The sequence below is a fragment of the Rhodnius prolixus genome, unplaced genomic scaffold (genome assembly GCF_049639745.1).
Source record: "Rhodnius prolixus isolate KJV_2025 unplaced genomic scaffold, Rpr scaffold_3, whole genome shotgun sequence".
Classification (NCBI taxonomy): Eukaryota; Metazoa; Arthropoda; class Insecta; order Hemiptera; family Reduviidae; genus Rhodnius; species Rhodnius prolixus.
In genome coordinates this window covers 11,988,787-12,011,338 of record NW_027411603.1, presented here as the reverse complement: position 1 = coordinate 12,011,338, position 22,552 = coordinate 11,988,787, and the positions used below count along the sequence as shown (strand labels likewise).

The following is a 22,552-nucleotide window of genomic DNA, read 5'->3' as shown; positions in this document are numbered from 1 at the left end:
CCGTACATCCTCTTAAAATCTTTCTTTTAAAGGCGAACAGCTTTTGCTCTATGCTTCAACTTTGAGCAATTTAAACAGACCATTCATTGACTGAAATATTTTTGTGGGTCCATGCATAAAGACTCCTATGTTTTTTTTTAAAACTTAGAATATAAATTTCATATATTTAGATCTGTCACATTTATTGAAACATTTTCTGTTTGGATGGCGAAATTCTAAAAGAGCATTTTTCAAGACAATTCAGTACAATTAGCAGTCTCATCGCCTTTAGAATATTATCCTAATAAATATGTCAATGAAATTCCAAATTTGATGAAAATTAGCCGAAAAGAGGTTCACAGTTTTTAGTGATTTCTTCAAAAGTGGTTCCAACAATTTTCTCTAAGTGCATACACTCTACATCTGCACATATGTAATGATAATGACTATCATTCTTTTGAAAAATATTCAAGGCAAATCCATTTATGTGGGATTCTTTGTAAAGGATGATGTAAGGCTCTATTCTTAGTAAAAAATTAAGAAATTACTCTAATAATACTTCCACTAATTTTTTGGAATATTGAAAATATTCTAATATTTAATATTAGAAATATTAGAAAATATTTTAATATTTTAAATGACAACCTGAGAAACCAAGAACTCTGAAAAGATTCTTAAGTATGATAAATGAAATCTCTCGTTTCGAAACTGTATGATTTAGGATAGGCTTACGTCCTTCGCCATCCCGTTAATAACATTTTTTTAAGCTTTTTAATTATGTCTCAATTATGTTTTATTTTAAAATGCACTATTCATATTCTAATATCTGCAATTAATGATGTAAACGACTTTTCTCTTCAACAAAATACACGTTTTCCCAAAAATTAATTACTTTAAAAAATTGAATTATTATTTAATGCAGGAATTTTAAAATAATAATCAGGGAAGTTGTTAAGCGTAAGTTAGGGTTTTTTCTACTTTCTTAACTACAAATAGCTATTAGTTACTAATACCACCATTAGATCGTGCGGGCATGTCTTTTCGACGATTTTATTTTTTTTATTCAATATTTTTTAGTTTAATCCAACACCTATCTGGATCTTAAATTACAAGATCTTTCGTTTTAGGCTCGTGTAATACAATTGTGGAATTTGATAATACAAATTCCTCTAGTTTGAGATACTAGATGGAGGCAAACAAAAAGAATTTAGCATATTTTCGAAAAATACTTTCACATGTATGACTATTTTCTAAATTTGAAGTGCTCACCGCATGATTATCTACAGCTTTTTTCACAATATTGTCCAGTAAAAATTTCAGGGTTATCCAAAGATTCGGTTAAATTTTGATGAGTGAGGAAAGTCATGTTCAAGGAAAGGAAGAAATGAGATGTACTAATTTAAGTTTTTTTCCGTTATAAAGCTAAAGTTCTGGAATTAGTATTGATTTAATTTCAACTCAACGTACATAGTAATCTGTTACAACAAAGTATGTTTTTACTCAGTGCTGATGCTGGCATAATCTTTAAATCAAATGATTAGTGTAATATAGACACATTACATTATCACTGAATTTGGGAGAAAATGTACCCAATCCATAATGAAATAAATGTTTATAATTAACATGAGAAATACATACGCATCACAATCAGCAGAAGAATAAACTAACTCAGTTAAATTCTTTAAATTAACCGCATAACTGAGTTTATGATTTTACCTAAATTTTTTTCATACAGAATTAGCAATCCCCGTAGGGACTTTCAAAAATTGCCTATGCAGTCGGTGTTGCACGACTGCATGGCGGGGTATTGGTAAAAGTTTTCAACTAGCAATAATCGCACCTCAGGAGACCTTCATTGGTTACGATATTGCCACTGCGCAAGATTGAGGATCTATTACAAGCTGGCTAGTAACGAACATAAAGTTACGTTTCTGTGTACCGGGAAGCAACACCTATAACTTTGGCTTAATTTTTGTTATCTACGATCAACACGCTGAGTACTTTAAATCTCTAATCTACTTATTTACAGCATTGATAACTGAGTCCAATTTACACTAAAATTCTGCAATAAAAGTAATCAGAATTAATAAAGTAGCTAAATGTAGAGTTGGCAAGGGTAGCGCCATCTAGCAGTACCCGTAAAAGCATTTTTAGCCCCGTCTGCTGACAGTCTAGTAAGGTCCTTCGCTACTTCGTCTTGTTAATCTTTCCTTTCAAATTAAATAATATGTTATAATATGAATTATTAATAAATAATGTTTTAAATAATTGTATATTACTGAAATTTCCCAGAAGGACTTTACAGATTTTAACAATGACTTATTTATAATCACACAATTGTTGATCACTTCAAATTAAGTTATTATTACTGGTTTAATTTTCTAAAGGAATGCTATAAATATTGTTTCAATATTTTTCTACTTAGCCCCGTCTGCTGACAGTCTAGTAAGGTCCTTAGCTACTTCGTCTTGTTAATCTTTCCTTTCAAATTAAATAATATGTTATAATATGAATTATTAATAAATAATGTTTTAAATAATTGTATATTACTGAAATTTCCCAGAAGGACTTTACAGATTTTAACAATGACTTATTTATAATCACACAATTGTTGATCACTTCAAATTAAGTTATTATTACTGGTTTAATTTTCTAAAGGAATGCTATAAATATTGTTTCAATATTTTTCTACTTCTTTTATCTTAACATCAACTAAACAACCAAACTGTTCATATAAACAAAAAATGTGGTAAAAATTGAAATATTTCTAAACCTTTTTTTATACAAAACTGTGGTTCATCTCTATTTTTAATTACCAATAATAGTGTATTTTAGCACATCCTACTTGGTTAATAATTTGGTAGTAGGTTCAAAATCTTAATATATTTTAGAAATTCTCAAATAGATTTGCACATTAGTTTTTTTTCCTTATTACTTGTTGATTTCTATCTAATGAATAGGACAGCAGAATAACATTATATGGCCAAGAATATTATCGAAAATTTCAGTAATTCATAGATAATTTATCTGAAACCAAATATAAGGTATTCATCCTATATTGGGCTTCACTCTGCATAATCTTGTGGCTCGTTGTTTGGTGGTTGAAGGAAGAACACATAGTCTAAAGGCGACAATGCAATGAAATTTAATGTTTTAATTTTAATAGTAAAACATATTAGGTGTCTATCCACCTGCATCTATAGCATCTTAGTTGGTCCTAAAGCCGCTTGAAAAACCACCGTGCAAACACTTCCACGACGTTCCCTATTTTCATTTATCAAGGTATTGTTCCAAATACATAGTTTTACTAAAAGGTTGTTGGTACCACGTGATATTTCGGAACCCTTCGTTAAAATCAATTTTCTTGAAAAAAAAAAAAATTCAAATAAAAGCATTAGGTAATTAACTAAGTAATAGGTTTACAAATGTAACAAAAACGTATTTGACAGAAACACTTCCGTTGCCATGATTGTATTCAAATTTGGACAATCAGTACAAGTTTAAGTCTCACTAATTTTATACAGGTGTAATAGGTAGTAATGCCACGCAATCTAGTCAAATTATAATTTTAAAAAAGTAAACCACTTATTCCTCGCCTAACTGTTATAATACAATTTTCCTCGAAAAAAGTTTCAAGCAATAGTAGGCTTTCGTATTATGGGTTATGTTTAAAAGCCTCGTTTTAAATGGTTGTCGAAAAATTTGCTGAAATCGGAAAAGTAATTATCAAATTTGCCCTTCTTGTCAATTCATTTTCAATAATGTCGTTTCTAAAATTTGAAGTTAGAAGTTTATAAACGTACAAAAGTTATACAAGTCACGTTTAGTACCATAAAATTACAGTGAGAGAACATCTGTGAAATTTCACACCAGATGTCAGTTATCGTTAGCGACTGGAACCATCTTAGTGCATTGCCGGCGCACGGACAATGTTCTTCTCGTTACAGACAACCAGGGCGAGCTACTAATTACACAGTAATGTTTAAGTTCCCGTACTAAGCTACATTTTTAAGCTCAAAAATACTTGTACATTATTTTAGTTGTGTAGTGCTAATGCTTTACTCTAATAATTGGACAAAATTTAATTACATTCTAGTCAATATTCCAGAAATTTCAAAATAATTGAACAAAATTTCAAAACTTTTCAACCAAAATTGTAGAAATGCTAATTAGTTGTACTGAAAAATATAAAATACATAACAATTCCTGTTACTTTATATGTAATATTTCTATAACATAACTTTACAGAACAAAATCAAAATTACGTTATTCCACAAAAATTATAAATGGGAAATAATTACACAACGTGACACACACATACGAGAATCCTTACTACATGCTAATTATTTGCTTATATCTATTTGTATATCTATTTATGTATGTACTCTTCCTCAAGAAATATGTAAATTAAAGTGGGAAAAGTTGTATCTCTTACTTCATTTACTTTCTATTCTTAAATAATATCAATTTTAGTTGTCTAGTGATTATAATTTTTTTTATTACAATAGTTTATACCATAATCTTAACTAATATCATCCTTGGCGAAAGTGATTTGAAATTCTCTTTCTCATTGCAGGAGAAAGTCCGAAACACATTTTTGAAATGAAATTTTCCTCAAAAATGAACGCTTTGAAGTCTCCTAAAAAAAAATATACATATATATATATATATATATATATATATAAAATAAATGAATAAAAAATGTTTTACCGCAAGTTGTATGATTGTGTGAGGATGAGTAAGGGAGGGAATTAGACTGAAAGTTAGACAAAGAGAGTGGTACAAAAATGCGACAATTCATAGAAGTTGAATTCATCCCTTGCAGATAATATTTTATATTAGAAGAACAAAACACGAACAGAACGATTTGCATTTGCCAATTGTACAACAAGAAAAAGTGTATCAGATGTGTCTCCTCGTCCACATGTATCCATCTGTGCGATATAAAAACAAAAATAGTAAAACAAATGAAATATTGAACAAGTTATTAAAATAATATCGTAATATCTCTCGAACAAAATGCGAGGCGACCTGGACAGTTTAAGTGGAAAGATTGGTTAAGCATTGCTTTAAAGTATCACATATAAACCTCAAGATCTCTTTCTCATTAAAGTATTAAAAAGAAATAAATTTCAGTTATTCAGTTTTCATTTTTTTGTAATTAAAATCATTTTTATGTTTACTAAAATTTATTTCTTCTATCATTTAATGTTGACAAATCTCTTTCAAGAAGTGCCTTGATTGTAAAAATAACAGTGATATAAAAGAACAATAGATGGATTGTTAATTAGGCAATGCTTTTAATATCTGAGATCATGTACCTTGTAGGATTTTTACTTTTGTCACGCTTCGATGAAATTCCTTGGAATTAGGTCAAGAAGAAGCAGTCTGTGATGTACTTGTCTCGGATAATCGGGCAATACTTTCAAAATGCAAGCGTTAGTTGTAGAAAACAATGCCAGATTAATTTCAAAATGATTTCAATTCGAGGAAAGAGAAGAACAAAGCATGAGTAGAAATGACACGCTCAGATGGTTCCTGTCAGCTTCTCTTGATTTATCGAAAATAATGCCTAAGTTTTCTTTAAATATCTCCTACACAAACACCTTTTATTTTTATTTTTTGTAAATTAAGTACGTCAACGGGGCATCAGCAACCTGAGTCTAACTTCACTCACACCTGTCACTTTTGATTAAAGAACATTTTTAGCTATTTATTGTTACCTTACCAGAAGTATACAGAAATATGCCTTGGGTCGCAAAGTATTATCTTCCAACAGAAAGTGAATTGACTTCTATACACCTTAATACTCTCATAGAGCTGAGTCTAGTCATTGCTCTAGATTCTGGTATGCCAAGGGGTATACTACAGTAGGCAACTATTATGTTGAACCCAAACGTTCAAAGGATTTTCAGTTATGACCATAATAACTGCAATAACAGATTGCAATGTTTCATTGTGTGTTTTGATTAGTTTCATCCATTATTTAAATTGTGTTTAGCAAAAAATACACACAAACTTGCGAATTTTAGTTTGGCCATTTTGATTATTTGTTTTAAATAATTTGATGTTTATTACTTGGAATCTGCAGTAATAACTACGTACCTCTGGAGATCATTGTAAGCTCTGTACTTCTGGGGTACCCTCACGGTGAAGTTGCTGAATAACAAAAAAAAAAAAAAGAATTGGTTAAATTATAAGTAATGTTTCAGTGAAACTGATAATGAACATAAAAAGACAATTCCTTAAGGCATGAATCAAATGTTGAAACTTACGTTCAACCACATTCTAACCAGTCCACTTCTTGTCGAGGTTAACCAATGAGGGTAAATTAAAGGAATCTGGTTGAAACAACTTTCTCTAGATGCAGCTTCTGCGACACATTTAGTTGATACATTGAAATATATTGGTACAATGAAAACATGGAATCTTAATTCATATTTTGGTTGATCCCACCTTAAATTTAGCAACTTAAGGAAATCAAGTTGATGCTCCCTGTTCACACTAGTTAATAATATCTGACAACCTACAGTACATCCAAAACGATTAGCAGATGCAATTTTTAGAATCAAGTTCCCCAGAGACCCAACATTATAGTTCCCAAAAAACTTCAAAAGTCAAATTTATTTACATTTAAGTTCAAGTTAAGTTAAACGGCCGCCAACATATGATAACGGAAGCAAAACTCCCGATTTGGCTAGCCGGTTAACCTCATCTTTTAAGATATTTTGTTACCACACATAGACCATTTGTTCTTACGAAATCCGCCTTATCTGGTTTTCAATTTTCGTTTATACATACGAAAACGTATGGAATTTTTTTAGCTCTTGGTATCCAATCTAATATGGAATATGGATCACTGAAGGAAAGAAATTAGACCATGCATACTAACATTCTGACCCCTAAAAGTAAAATAAGTTCCTATTTTTCAAGAACACTAGGGAAGAGGCCACATAGATATCGACTTCATGTTCAGTGAAACTTTGAATACATATACGAGCATTCTCCAATAAGATGAAACGGAGTGGAAGTGATTTCGCAGTTTGTCCCGTCCCATTGTAGAGCTTCCTTAAGGTGCAGTGTACGCTTCTTAAGATCAACTATCTTATGGCGCTGTTTGAATTTATGGTGTTTATTGTAGTGTTGGAATGTATTCTGTAAAATTTACTTGTTGCCATAACATAAAATTTAATAGCACACTCACACCATCTAGTACAAAACAACGTGCACTAAATTTTAATGTGGAAAAGACATTACTTTCGTTTCAGTGCGTTTTTTGTGGCAGTTCTGAGAGCAATGAAAAATTTAAAGAAAAATAGTAGATAATAAGGGAAGTGGGAAAACCTACCATATTATGATCAAGAAAATATCAGAAACTGTAAAAATAAAAGTTTAAATTCATTAAAAGTTGTGAACTCAAATCGACCGTTTTTAAAGGGGAGTATCCAATCACTCCAAGCTACCAACACTATTTCTGATACTTTTGATATTGTATTGAAACAGCATTGAAGTATAGTTGGAAGTTTTGATGGATTGAAGGAAATTTGATCAATATTACCGTGAGGAAAACTTAATTATTGAAAGATAGTAAAATCCCCCTTTCAGCAGCAAGAGAAAATGACAGGTCTTTGGAAAGTAGTTGGTCGTTTAGATTTGACTGAAATAAGTATATTACTATAGATAAAAATAACTAACATAAATTAAAATTCCTTAGTTTAGATGATAACTGTTCACTTAAGAGTTATGAATTTAAATACGCACAAATTGTTTTTAACTAATTTTTAAGAATAGTGTTACAACATTTACTTGGATATCATAAAAAAATTATGAATAGACAATCAGTGAAACGAGAGTTCCAGTTGAGGGATTTTGTGTCGGTTACCTCGGAGATTCCTAAACGGATCAAGAAGTTTGGGAGTCTTGCTTTTTTTTTTTGTTTATTATTGCAGTTCGCGTACAGTCAACTAGACGATCCGATCCACCTACTGTTCGCCTGTCGCCTCCCACTGAGTAACTGAGTAGGTTATCTGGGATCCATTGTTAACATTCACTTACCTGACTTGTTCCCAATCCCCACATGAACTATGTATATAAACATGTTGTTAGCATAACACTTAACAGTTACGTTATCGGCATCATGTGTAAAACATATTTACTATTGGTATTCATCTCAACGGCTTTATCCCAACCATCTGCCCACATTGGTCAAGGTGATCTTACAGGACTTTATTCAAAAACTGTTGGCAACAGGACATTCGCTGCATTTTTGGGCATTCCTTACGCTAAACCACCTATAGGAAACTATAGATTTAAGGTACAGACAACATTATTGAAATTATCTATATGACCCGGACTTGTTTACATTTTAATATGTCGCTATGTTTGATGTCATATTCGACTTTCTTTTACTGCAATTATGGAATGACATTTTGTTTGAAATTAGGCTTTGCCCATCAAAGTTAGTGAATAACTTTTAATGAGCAATGCTCCTTTTAAAAGAATCGTGCCGTTAAACGTACGTGTAGCTAGTGCACCAAGGTCAAAACTCTTTGGGGAAAAAGCCTTTTTTGCGGTGATACTTATGTACGGTAAAGTGATATGCTTTCATCTCGAAATGTTGACAATTTATGATAATAAATGTTACGTGATAAAAACAGTACGTCTTACGAGATAGAACTTAAGTCAATAATTTTACTTTTCTCTCCTTTCTTTTTGTCTTGATTCCTTGGGAATAGCCAAAAAGCCGATGCCATTGCGATTTAGAGTGTTTATACTCTCTTAAATTGGACGAAGCGATTTGATTGGAAGTTTCTGGGCAAATTTGCCTAACCAAGATCGCATGAGTTTTTCTTTTCGGATTGCCAACCAAATACAACCATACTAGCCCTTCGCACTGGCTCTACACGTTTCATTTCTTGAAAAATCCTATACGGGCGGCCAGACCCATGCAATGCATGTTCCTATCGTACTCCGTCATGAGGCGTACGGTCGTCTGATTGTCTGACCATTTTGGAGTAATTCATATCTTAATAAATGTAATAGGGTTCCTAACGTTGCACTTTGCATGTGGCCAGAGGTTGCCACTATTCCACGTTTCCTCAAAAAGTTTTAATGTTGTACTTATTGTGTTGCTAGATGACGGTTATTGTAAATTCATCTAACGTTTATAAAAAATTTGAAATTCCAAACCTTAAAGAATTGTTGAAAAAGAAAGACGTTGAATATTCTGATTCTTTTTATTGTTACATTAAAAATTTCAATCCTAAGTGCCAAATTTCATTTTGAAATAATAACTGAGTAATTTTTATAGGTAATTTTAAATTATATAATTTAACCTATAACAGAACAGAAAATCTTTCGTAAGTGCCATAGATTCGCCATCCCTGTTATAAACTCTATTCTATATTTTTCCTTTATTCGCTTTAATGTAATTGTATATGCTCCAGAGCGTTTCGGATTTCATTAAGGAGAGAATATCTGTCATGGGATTCCTACATTAAACTAGGGCAACTTACTTGAAACTCAGCGATTTTTTTTTTTTTTTTACGCTGGTACGAGAAAATAAATATTATTCCGCATACAATTTCGACTTGAGACGAAGTTACAAAATTTGAAATAAATTGTTCAAACATTAAGACTAAGAAAATGTCTTTAATTTTTCTGAACAGTTTGATTTTATCTGGCATAATAATTAAACTCAATATACCTAAAAGGGTATAGTATTTGTAATAGTCATTTTAGTAGGTGCAGTGCGAGATGGAAACAAGACGGAAGTGAAGTCGAAATCTCTATACCAGTGATTAGGGACAGAATAAACTTGCGTGATACTAGAATAAAATCAAAGATATCCATGTATTCTGTGCATTTATGTCTAGTTTCTGTTCTTGGTAACAATGTTTTATTTAAAAGAGTGTATCGACTGAGTAAATTGTAAGCATGGGGTATTGAGATTGGGATTATCGTGTGTAGATTGGAAATAGATTTGATTGAGAACTGAGCCCTATGGATCCCCGGTCTTAACTCGTTCAGCCTTTTAGCCAAATTTATGTTTACTTTAGTTTTTTGTGTGTCATCTAGAAATGAAGCTATTATTATTTTAGGGAAAACAGGTATTACATCTAATGGTAAAACTGACGTGTATTTTTCAGTTTGACAATCCACTCATTATTTGTCTAATTTGGAATTTCCTTAATTCTTGTATTGCTGAGGGAAATGCACAATAAATAAATGTAGACGTTTTTTGGTGGGATAGCTATATCAGACTCTGTACGATTAAATGTCCTAAAATAGTTCAGTTCTCAGTTGGTGGCTCTAAGACATTGGTTTGAAATGCAGTAGCCCGCCTTTCTTGGTAACTCTATTTTATGTAGCTAGACGCTCCCCGCTAAAGGGATTCGCTCAGTGTTTTGTACTCTAGTCTTCCAAGAAATCTCAAGTTTGTGTCCAGATGAATTGTTGAATGATTGAATTGTCTGTAACAAAAGGACGCTGCCGGCTACTCAATGAAAAAGTAGTATTAATTTTTTTAAGCTTATTAATATATAGTAAATAAATACTAAAGAACCCGTTTTTAAAGTTCAACAACTAATTGTTATTTGATACCCTGACCGCATTAATACCTATGTGCTACAATACAGAAAGCATGATTCCTGCTTCAACAAACTGCGGAAGAAGGTTTCTGTTATATAGTTGGTTAATTCAACTTATTATGCATTCTTTTCTCTGTAATTATACATAACTGCAATTAATTGTTGGGAGATAAACCAGACATAAACTATATAATCGAACCAAGAGAACTCTCCGCAGTCTTCCTTGTGGCCCACATTTGTGTAACTTCTTGCAAAGCAATGGGAACCAGTTAATAAATCCACACGTACACACACTCACGTACTCAGTGCTTACTACTTCACACTCTACTTCATACTCTACTTCACGTTTCATGAACATCCACTGAATATGTCTGTTATGTAAGCTCAAGGGGACTTCAAACAAAAGACTTGGTTTCTCCATGTAATCTATTTTACTTAAAAATCTACGGATCTAATACCTAGGTTAAAAAGTAGGAATGTTGGTATACGGATGGATGTACCAAAAATTGCTGAGAAAAGTTCTTCTATTGTGAGGATTTTAAAACTGCCCTGGAAAGGGAAATCTCATTAAAACAAAGAACCTGATCAAATAAACATTCAAATCAATCTAACAATTACACTTATTAAGAAATAAGTATTTCTTTTCCACATTTAAGCTAATTAATCTTGCGTGTTTCCTCTTAACATTGTTCAGCATAATGTAATCTTTAGCTTTAATCTATATATGATAGTTTTCAGGTTCTACAGAACAAAAGAACTCATTAAAATTTAATTGTTTTATCCTTCTGTGTGAAATTTATTTAGTTAATTTGGCGGATATATAATTGATTCTTAAATAATTAATGCTTGAAATGCATCTTAGTAAAATAACAATTTATAGAATATATTAAAATTCATTATGTATTTTTTTTGGTTTATAATCATAAAATGACTGAAACAGAATTGTAAGTTTTCGTTTATTGTATTCAAATAGGAATCAGTTCCTGCCTCACCTTGGAAAGGAGTTTACAATGCTACTTCATTTGCCGATGATTGCCTTCAATACAGTTATGTTACTTACAAAGAAGACAGACCAATTTATGGATCAGAAGATTGTTTGTACATTAATGTCTATACACCAATGGTAAGAATGTGTTTATTTAAGTTTATCGGACAGCTTTTCTGTTTAATAATAAATAAATGGATTACAAATTTCTTTAAAAATAGGAGTTACTATACCTGTTTTTGCCTGCTTGTTATTTATGATACCGAATATATAAAAACTAGCTTATATTTGTATTTCTCAACTATTTATAATATTGTCTCCTCAGAGATATGTTATATGTGCTCCTACAGCAATAGAGAGAAAAAAAAAATCTCTTATATGATGTTGAGGGCAGTCAAAATTGTTGACATCATTAACTCAAAAACGTTCCCCCCCTCAAAAATTGTAACTTTGTTTGAAGTATTGCAATTTTAATGAAGACAGGGAGGGGAACCTTGTTTTAATTGTATACTACTAACGTTAGATCCTAATTATACTATTTGTGTTCACCTAAGTATTGTTATTTCTTAGAAGTTACATACATGTTTCAATTGGTAGTTAATTACATTGATAAAATCAATGTTCTCAAGGTTGTCAATTCTTGGGAATTTCCATTTCTTTTCCATATTTACGCACATATTGTTTATTAATTTGCTTTTTCCAACGTGGTGCTATTGCTGCTGTTAAGGTCAATCACCAGCAGCAAAATGAAATTTCCTCCCTCGAAATTTAGCCGGCTTAAGTAAGATCGCAGGCAGGATCCTTTAACGTGCTATGTATTAGAATACCGCAAGAACATAAGAAACCACTTTGATGGCCGAAGGTAGCAGAGTAATCTGAACAACCCACGGCTCTTTGCTAAAAGACAGTCAGAGTTCTCTTAACACTGGAGCCTCTTTATGATTTTACCGTAATAACGGAAATGACAGGAGAAATTTGAGCAAGAAGAGACTAGCTACTTCCAGCCTTAAAACATCAGTTAGCTAAAAAGGGGAATTTTTCATGTTTTTACCAATTGTGTGACTGAAGTCGAAATTTTTTTTTTTTCTTTTTAATTAAAAACATCGCATAAGAGTTTAATGTTATCTTAAATAACAAGATAACTCGTCTTGCCACGACGAGTACGACAACTTGCCAACCACAAGTGTAACTAGCCTAGCAACATGTTCTCGTATGTAGGTTAATGTAACATTTTCATTTCTATTAGGTTTCATTAAAAGTATCACAACAATGGTCTCAAAATTATTTCTTATAATTTTTTTCTTAATTTATTATGAAAACTAATATATATTTTTTATTATTTACCATGAAAAACAAATTGAAAAGCAAATAATTTGACATTTAACATATAAAAAGGAAATTTTCTTGATGTCTCGTGCACTTTAATATTTGCACTTTTAAGTTAATTTAAGTTTTATTTAATTGCATTTATCTTTTTTTCCTTCTTCAGAAAAATGATTGGGTTATTATTTTTTTCTTTAGCCAAATGTAATTAAATTTAGTACTTCAAATAATTTTTAGTGCAGGGTTACATTTTTCTGAATTTTTAAAAATGTGTGAATTATGTTATTAAAACTTATTGGATTTTTTTTTTTTTTTTTTTTTTTTTTTTTTTTTTTTTTTTTTTTTTACAGATAACACCAATTACAAGACGAACGCGTCTTTTGGAAGTTTTAGTCTACATTCATGGAGGAGCCTTTATGTTTTCTAGTGCATCCGTTTATGGCCCTGAATATTTATTAGATAGAGACATTGTTTTGGTTACATTTAATTACCGTTTGGGAGCTCTAGGTAAATAAATAAGTGCCAATATTTTAGAATTTTTACTGTGACTAGATCTAGTTTATTATAAATTGTCTGTCTTTGGGGTTAAGGTATGAATACCTGTATATCCACGCTTTCTTCATGCAGCACTTTGCTTTTGTGTAGCTGTTTTGATTTTCTGTTTTGAATTTGTTGTTTATTTTTGAACACTTACAATTATATGAAAAAAACAGCATTCAGTAAGAAGATTGTTTTTCAAAGGAAGATATCTCTTTCAGTTATCAGCTGCAGTGACTTTACCTTCAGCTAATCAAGGAATTGTGAACTGATTCTTAATCGTCTTGAAAGAATTTCAGGGAGTGAGCTTGTAGAAATAATAGCTCAGAATAAACTGGGAAGTTAGTTGAGCCTTCAGACTTGACGGACTAGTCTTTATACATTTAGATATTACCATAGGCATCCAAATCTTCTTAAATCATAAATAGTTTTGGAACATACAAAATTTGTCAGCCTAAGGATTGTTGGTGTCTACATGCAGTGCACATGAAGAATTGAAAACTGTTCCCAAATAAGAATAAAGAAAACGTTTGGGAGTCTTTGGTGTTCTTTTCCTAGAAGCCTCTTTCAGACTTAAGTGTCGTCATTTATATAACTTTGTAACTCTGTCCAGTGCCGGAAGTGTACTGTAAAAGGCTTTGCGTGCCATTTACCAATTTAATTATTATATTTATAAATTCCTTATAAATACAAAATAATAAAACTAATAGATAAAGAAGGAAGTTCTATAGATTACTTAAAATAATATTGTGAAAGAATTAATGAAACATTTGGTTTTCAGGATTTTTAAGCACTGAAGATGACATATTGCCGGGAAATAATGGAATGAAAGATCAAGTTCTAGCTCTAAAATGGGTAAAAAATAACATTGCCGCATTTGGTGGAAATCCAAATATAGTAACAATTAGTGGATTGGCTGCTGGAGGTGCCAGTGTACATTATCACATGTTGTCACCACTAAGTCAAGGTTTTGTCATTAGTTTCCTGCGGAATCCAAATAATTTTAATTAAAAATATTTAAATTAAGTATTGAACTTTAAGTTTAATTCAATGTTTCTAGGATTGTTTGCTAAAGCAATTTCATCAGGTGGAAGCGCTTTATGTCCGTGGGCACAAGGTGAGAATTCTAGAGAAAAGACAATGAAAATCGCCGATTATTTAGGATGTCCGACAGATGATTCTTTTCTAACCGTGGAATGTCTTCAAGATAGACCTGCAAGTCGCATCGTTGGTGCTGTTAAAATGTTTATGGTAATCTTAAATAAAGTTTATTATTAACTAAATGAGTTAAATTAGAAGTTGCAAATTTGAAAAACTTAAATTGGTACAAATTTGGACGATATAAAAATATTATCACAATTTCTTTTGTAATTATTTCTTGAATACTTATGAACAACGCTTAAATGAATTTTTACTTTCTCAATTATTACAAATTTTTATTAAAGTAAGCGAACTTGCTAACTCCCAATAAAATGACTTTTTTAGATAAAGTTTCTTAATTAAAGGGCTACATTTATGTAGATTGTATACAACTTTTTATGAATTTTATTTGAAATAATTGCTATGACCGAACAAAAAATCTTTGGTAAAGCAATTCAGCCATTGGATTTTCATCAAGTAAAAATTTATTGAGAATTTTTTGACATAAGAGCCGTATAATATTGTGAAATGTCCTCTAAAAAGTTGTCTAACTTCACCGCTTGGAATAATTTTTTCAAGAGCTAAATAAAATTTTTGTTATTGTTCATCCTTATTTATTGTAAAACATGTTTCATTATTGAAATTACTTTTTAATAGTTAAAACAGAAAATACTTAAAAATGTCTTAGCTTATATATTCTTAATTTTGTTTGTTTGTTTGTTTTGTTTTTTTTCAGCCATGGTTGTACAACCCATTTTCTCCATTTAGTGTTGTTATAGAACCTCCAGGACCATCTGCTTATATATCTGAGTCCCCTATTGACATAATTGTGCAAAAGAAAGCAAAAGATGTTCCTTATTTGATAACTATAAATGCTGACGAAGGTCTTTATCCAGGAAGTGGTAAGATGTTTTAACAATATATCTAAGCCATACTAATAATAAAATTTTCCCACGATGCCTTCAGTCACACGAGATGTACTGAAAATAAACAATTTTAGGTGATTATATTAGAGATTTTTTGTATATAGTTAACAGCTCGAGTTTGCCTAGAGGATCGTTAAATTATAATAGTTGCATATATCTCTACAAGCCCTACAAGTATTGTGTGAGTATTTGGGGTATCAGTAATTATTAAACCGGGATCCCCTTAGGTGCGCCCAGATTCCTGAAGAAGTGGCTATTCCAATACTCTCCCTTGCAGGAATGGCGATATCATTCATTCAAAAAATGATAATTAAATAAGGAATTTTGGTGATGAATGTATTTTTTGCAGAGATATTAGCTGATCCAAAATTAATTGAGGAAATTGATACTAAATGGCAGGATTATTTACCATTTTTGTTGGACTATAATTTTACTGCGCCTGAGGGTCAAAAGGATTTCATCAGCAAAGAAATAAGAGAATTTTATTTAGCTGATTCAAAGGTCAATGATTCTAGGGAGGCTTTCCTTAAAGTAAGTAATGATTTGAAAGTTCAAATAACTAACAATCTGAAATTCTTTAACTAAAAGAATGATATAAATAGGTAATTTTTTAAATTAACTGTAAATATTAACGTAATCCTTAGCCAATTTGTTGGTAAGAACTTTATACATAGTGATAAGTAACCAAGGAATAACTGCAAGCTAAAATTTTAAATGATGCTATTTAAAAATAAGACTTCATTATAAAAATATAGCCGCATTTGATCGAAGTTAAAAGTATTACAGTTATTCTGTTTTATATGGCCATTTTAATGAAAGCCATGAGTAAAATTAGGGATAAGTTTGACAATTTAATAACCATTCTTGAGCTTCTATAGATACTGCTTAGCATAGGGCACCCGCTTTTGAACTTTAATGAAATCATATTTGTATTTTCTTAATCCCAAAAGAAGTATTTTTCGCAAAAGTGAAAGTATTGTTTAAAATTTGATGGTTGTAACTTCACAGCTATGGGTGAACTAACCCATTAGTAAACCCATAAGTTCAGTAAACTAACCACTTGTTTCAAAATGGTGCCTAAGTTACTACACCTTTACATTTTAATTCCTAAAGAAGACAATTGATAATAAAAGTTACATGATTTCAGTTAGTCAAACAGACTGAATGGCCGTTAATTTCTTTTTCTTTTTAAGATGATTGGCGATAGGATGTTTTACGCAGAAATAATAAGGACAGCCAAACTTCATGGAGAATATTATAGTGCGCCAATTTATAGTTACTTATTTTCATACAAAGGGTCAAGAAGAAGTACTTTCAAACTGTCAACAAGCTCTTATGATGGTAAGTTGGAATATTTTTGTAAACGTATTGGATTTTAGCCAGTACTTAGTTTCATTAGATGATTTAGAATAGTTGTTGATTGTACAGTAAAGTAAAATAGAAAGAAAATAAGGAAGATTTCCGGAATCGCTTTACAGGAGCGATCTTCTTCCAAAGTTCATATAAATATTTGTTTAACAGGTTCTAGTCATGGAAATGATATTGGCTACATTCTAAGGACTCCAAGTATGCCTTTAGAAGGAAATATTACAGATATGACATTATCAAAAAGGATGATAGACTATTGGATTACCTTTATAAAAGGGTATGCAATATTCTAACTTCATTTCTCTTTGTAGTGTGATTTAAAAATCACAATATCTTAATTATATGTGTTATATATACATTTCAGTACTTCTATACCAAAAAGGTGGCCTACAGTGAATGAAAATTTACCTTATTTTGCATTTCTTGAAATTCAAAATCCTGACAAAAAATATGATATAGTCAGATTTGAAAATGATTATGGAAATGAACAATTCTGGGACTCTTTAAATCTAAACGAAAACATCCCAGACCTTGGAAATCCGAACGAAGACGAATTATCCGACGAAAACTTGTATGATTTTAAATATTTTTATTAGTTTTATTTAGATATTATTTGTCCATAGATTATCAGCAGTAACTAAATAGCCAAAGAAATTCAAATTATTTTGATTTTATATCATATGAATTTCGTTTGTTTGAACTTATCATTTCCAGTCTGGGCTAACCAAAGTAAATAATGCAGAAGACTCGCATGAAAAGAACGTTTCGGTACAATGTAAAGTCTTTTTCTGTCCCCTCTGAACTATGTAGGTTCGATCTGCAATGTAATATTAATTGCAACTAATTATTGATATTAAATGTACATCTGAATTGTAAATTTGACTATAAATGCGACCGAAAAGATTTTTAAAAATAAATAGTTTTTTTTAGATCAATATTATAACAAAAATGTGACAATTAATTTACTAAAAGGGCGTTGCGGGAAGTTCACAATTGTAGCGAGTGTGTGGATTACTTTTTTTAAAGCTTTTATTTATATCTAAGATGTTTTTTCAACTATTGCACTTGGGTTATTTAGCACTTTCTATTAGTACTCAACAAATAATGAAAAAATTACTAATTATCCATAATTGACTTGGCATTGAATTAGTCAGTTTATCACATTCACTCTCTTCTTCTAGATAACCTGCTCGTCCGAAATTGTAAATTACTTTCAAAAAAAATTAAAAATATCAGTGTTTTTGTTGCCTTAGTTTTCTAAAAAAAAAAAAAAGTATTGCGAGCGGGCAGATTTTCGATTTTATACAAAGAATTTTTTTAGATTTGTTCGGATCTAGCTTTTATGATTTTAATTGAACGTCATTGCGTGCGTGTAAATTTATAATTTTCATTTTAAATATTCCTAGGAAAATCTTTTTAGAGGAGTTTGGAATTGAGGAAGGTAATCCTAATGTAATGTATGTACTTACCATTGTAATATTAGTGAAAATCAGATAATTAGCAAATTCCTGGTTTATTTTTGCGAAAAAGTGGCGTGAATGGAAATGTTAATTTCCTGAAGTTACCTATATATTTTTATTTTTATCTTTGGTGCATCCTCAGCTTAGGTCATTAGCAATCTCCTGAAGTTATCACTATTATTATTAACATTTTTCTGTTATTTTCTTGGTAATCAACTCAAGCAGATTTTTTAAATTTAACATATTTACCAATGGTTTAGGAAGTTACAATTTTCGTTTGAAAATTTCAGTGAAATGTATTGCATTTGTAAAACTATTGTAATTTTTAAAATGTGACAAAAATTTAAAATACTTTAATGCTTCGATGATTTGTTTTTAGTTCGCAAATACCTTTATTCAATGATTTATTCTTTTGTTTGAAATTCTTTTCATGGGAGCTGACCTTAAGTAGTGTTCTAAGAATATGGGACGAAATGGTTATGTAATAACTACCGTTTTGTAAAAATAAACTCATAAAACTAATTACAAACATTTAATTATTACATTTAGAAAAAATGTTGAGATTTAAATAAAAGGCATTAGAATTTCTTCTTCTTTTTCTGAATCAACATCTGCGTGTTTAACTACAGCAGAATAAATTAATAAATATAAGTACAGTGTAAGTTAGAAGCTTGAGAATTGTGTAAGTGTAAGTTATATGAGTCTTCTCACTAGATTTCGTAAATGTTAAAGTTAATTTAATTTAATTTTTAAATTTATAATGATTTTATTTGTTTATTTATGCAATCTTTCTTCTTTTCTCAGACAAATATTGGAATCAAGTCGTAGAATAGAAGCAACCAAGACTTCCGCAGATAACTACACCGAGGAGAGCTACGATTATTACTGATTTAAAAAAAATTCTCCCTATCCAACTAAACTTTGTAGTACATCGAAAACTGGTACAAAAAGTACTATAAAATTAATAAAGAAATCCATCGCAGAAAGAGAAAAAGGGCAAATTCATCCAATGAAACAGGAAGATAAGTTTTGCGAAGCTAAATCGTTAACGTACCTTCGAATGAACTAAATGTGCATAAAAACGGTGGACAGAAAACATTATTAATCAAACTTGTGAGAAAAGTGCTGTTAATAGTGTAAATACTGATTTTAAGTCATAAAATATCAAAGTTTGAGTCAGTTTTGATAATTTTTCTTATTTTCATTTTATGGCTATCTGTTTTTGCTGAAACAATAAAGTCTGAAAGCGATCTATTTAAAGGTTACTAGCTTTTGTAATCATAGATTGTTATTTTATAGTTGTAATAAGATGTATATATTTTTCAATACTTGTTATATATTTTGAGTACAAATAGATAAATTCAAACTTGTTGTACCTGCATTTTGTTTATGCCTATTGACTGGCCTAATATTTTTTTGTTTACTTACTCTTATTCTAATCAAGAGGAAATATTCTGATCTTAAAATATTCGATTTTAAGTTCACACCAGAAATACACGTTTTGTAGCCCAAAAAGATTGTTTGTAGAAAGTAGTATGTTCAAATGTTCATTCGTTCAAATGCTTGAACGAAATTCCGAGTTTGAAGAACTGCTAGTCGCAGTATGGTTTTTTGAGTTTTCTGTAATCGTCTAAATGGTTTACATTTGAACTTGAACGTAAGTATGTTAGGGCTACGAAGTTCGGTAAGAACTTTTTTAAGATCATACATTTTTTAAGGAGTTCATCTGGGGGTAGCTGTTATGTCATACTTCTATCCGCGAATAATTTTATTTTAGCGAGCATGTATAATAATGAATTTAAGACATCATCATTGAATTTAAGACAGTTCGCCCCATGTAAATAAAGCCCCCCTCTTAAAGCTCCCCCCTTACTTTTCTTTCAGTCTTCATCTTCTTCCCTCTAATTTGATAGTTTTACATTCCACAGCTACTTTCCACTAACTTGGTACCAAGTATTAAAGTATCAAGCATAACAGTATTGCTTATCCCAAATGTTAAGAAAACCTGTAAACCAGATTTTCTTATCTGGATACATTTTGACATTCAATCAACCCTTATTCTTTACTTTTTAAACTGGAGATATATTTAAAGTATTCTTTAGAAAACTGATAATAAATAGTTCAGAGTCAAAGACGGTAAAGCATTTCGTAATATGTTTATGTTTATAAGTTGTAAGGATTTTACAAATTTATTTCCTTTTGGTAAAAATGTTTTTTCTAAACGTGAAAATGAGCATGGAGAAGTACTACACTAATTTACCCGTATCCCAAACTGATGAGCCGCGTTCTCTTGAAAAAATATTTTTTTTAAAATCTACGCCTTTTCAGCCAGTAAAAGTTATGATCACTAATTTATATTACTATACTTTATTATTGATTAACCAGTTTTATTTAAATTTACATTAATTTTTTTACCATGCACAGTTTTATTTCCAAAGTTAAAAGAAAAAACTAACTAAAGAATTACCTTGTGTCTGTCAAATTGTAAATTATTCTTTTAGTAAAACTCTGTGCTTTGTCATACTCTTTTTCAATTCTTTCTAATTTATAATTCGCAGTTTTTAAGAAAATCATAGCTTCTAATAGAAATATTTTATTTTATTTTGTTTTTACATAGAAAATGATAAGTGGACAGTCCTCTTTTTGACTTTTCGCCTAGAAATTGATTAAAATTCAAGTCTAAATAGCTTAAAAAAGGTTGATTTAAAGAAACCGATGAATTTTATTAATTTATAATTATATGCGTTAATTGAACAAACAAAATTGGTTTAAAAAATACGAAAAAACTAATGTAAACAAAATAGTGCTCCTATGCACTTCTATCTCCTGATACAAATCTTGATTTTTTGACAATGTTTAAGGTAATAAAAGGTATTTTTTCAGTTAGCAGACCGCTCTGGTGGCGATTTTTGTAAACCTTAATGTAAACAAAATCCTTTTTTTTTGTCAGTACTTGGTATTTTATGCCTATGCAATTTAGTTAACTCATGATTTTATTTTTATTTTTGGATGGATAATAGCAAAACGACATTATTTCAGTATTCTTTATCAGATGCATATTTCGCTTGGAAAGCTATGTCTATAGGGAAGAATTAAATGACTTTTTTTTAAAAAAAGGTTTGTTTTATAATATTTTGTGTCAGCAGCAAGTAGTATGTAGTATTCCACACATTTCTTTTGTTTCTGGTTCGACAGACGTGAAAATGGATATAAGAGCTAAATCCGCTGCTCATGAAAGATCTATGTGTTTTAACTCTAACTTCCTTAGAAGTGTTAAATATTTCTATTCTTTTTTAACTTCCATCCGTGTTTGTGTATAAAATGATTTTGCCAATGAAAAAAAAAGTAAATCCATTTTTACGGAACACTTGCTATTTATTCGCAAGGTGGAGATAATATCTGATTATAGTAGAATGTTTTGTATGGGTAAGAAATTATTTTAATAATTTTGCATGATAATTTCTCTACAATTTAGAAATAAAATCTATCGTTAATTTCGTATGTATGTGCCATAATCATCCATTATTTGTTAAACAAGGAAGAAAAATGGCATAGCAATATAAATTAATTTATGGACAAAGGATACCCTTAAACTAGTGCAAAGAATGGTAATATAGTTGTGGATATGTTTATTAAATCATGAAGTAAACACCTATTGAAATCATTAAAATTCTTTTAATATTCTTTGAATTTTAACTGTTCAGAATCTTACATCACAAATACTTTGATTACGTAAATTAAAGTGCTTCGTTATCTTTAAGTTCTAGTTATTTTAAGAGATGCCACTTATTTCTGACAAGTAAAACTAAATAATTTTAATACAAATTAATGAAAATGAAATGTTGGGTACTTACTGATTTGTTTGTCGTTTAACCAACCTTTATTCTTAATAATATTTTAAACTGTTTCTGTGAATGAGATGTAAGAAAGGTCTTACATATTTTTAAATTAGAACAGTGGTTGTCAACCTGAAAAATGACTGCTAAAACGTTTTTTTCTTTTTTTCGCGCTTGCCAAGAAAGAAAGGAACTTGTGATACCTTGTGCAAAACGTAGGTGTAGGATGTGAGGCAGTCCATGCTGAAGGAAAGTATTGAGGATGCTAAAAATCTAACGGTTTGAAACCTGCTACAATGATTAGTCTAGAGCACTTCATTAAGATTTCCGAAAGCCAAATACGAATTTATAATGATGGTTGCCAATGCCCTACGATTGCGCCTCACATTAAGCGAACGAAGAATTGAGA

General features: G+C 30.5%; 1 protein-coding gene, 1 long non-coding RNA gene and 1 other non-coding gene across 7 annotated transcripts; 1 reads left to right on the top strand and 2 right to left on the bottom strand.

Annotated features, from left to right (window-relative positions):
* Positions 1-1,620: 1,620 nt before the first annotated feature.
* LOC141453084 (uncharacterized) lies at positions 1,621-22,551 on the bottom strand. Of its 5 annotated transcripts, XR_012457775.1 has the most exons (6): positions 22,347-22,551; positions 22,162-22,275; positions 6,436-6,505; positions 6,255-6,352; positions 6,085-6,138; positions 1,621-4,618 (listed from the first exon to the last, which is right to left on the bottom strand). It is a non-coding gene; the product is annotated as an uncharacterized lncRNA (long non-coding RNA). The 5 variants fall into 5 exon arrangements; XR_012457772.1 differs by lacking the exon at positions 22,162-22,275 and having other exon boundaries at positions 22,347-22,548; XR_012457774.1 differs by lacking the exon at positions 22,347-22,551 and having other exon boundaries at positions 22,162-22,338.
* On the bottom strand, positions 1,724-1,864 carry LOC141453863 (U4 spliceosomal RNA). Its single transcript, XR_012458264.1, has one exon. It is a non-coding gene; the product is annotated as a U4 spliceosomal RNA (small nuclear RNA).
* LOC141453080 (venom carboxylesterase-6-like) lies at positions 8,042-19,680 on the top strand. Its single transcript, XM_074125821.1, has 11 exons — positions 8,042-8,293; positions 11,542-11,691; positions 13,227-13,383; positions 14,195-14,380; positions 14,474-14,664; positions 15,290-15,455; positions 15,829-16,010; positions 16,673-16,820; positions 17,001-17,124; positions 17,212-17,418; positions 19,112-19,680. Exons 1-11 carry the CDS (start codon positions 8,057-8,059, stop codon positions 19,194-19,196), a joined length of 1,833 nt encoding a protein of 610 aa, XP_073981922.1. The 5' UTR covers positions 8,042-8,056; the 3' UTR covers positions 19,197-19,680.
* Position 22,552: the final 1 nt, after the last annotated feature.

What these genes read in the sequence shown, in the direction of transcription:
- LOC141453080 (XM_074125821.1), top strand. Translation starts at nt 8,057, where the DNA reads ATGAACTATGTATATAAACATGTTGTTAGCATAACACTTAACAGTTAC. An exon ending in TTACCGTTTGGGAGCTCTAG is followed by an intron (nt 13,384 to 14,194) that starts GTAAATAAATAA and finishes TTTGGTTTTCAG; the next exon opens with GATTTTTAAGCACTGAAGAT. An exon ending in CTAGGGAGGCTTTCCTTAAA is followed by an intron (nt 16,011 to 16,672) that starts GTAAGTAATGAT and finishes TTTCTTTTTAAG; the next exon opens with ATGATTGGCGATAGGATGTT.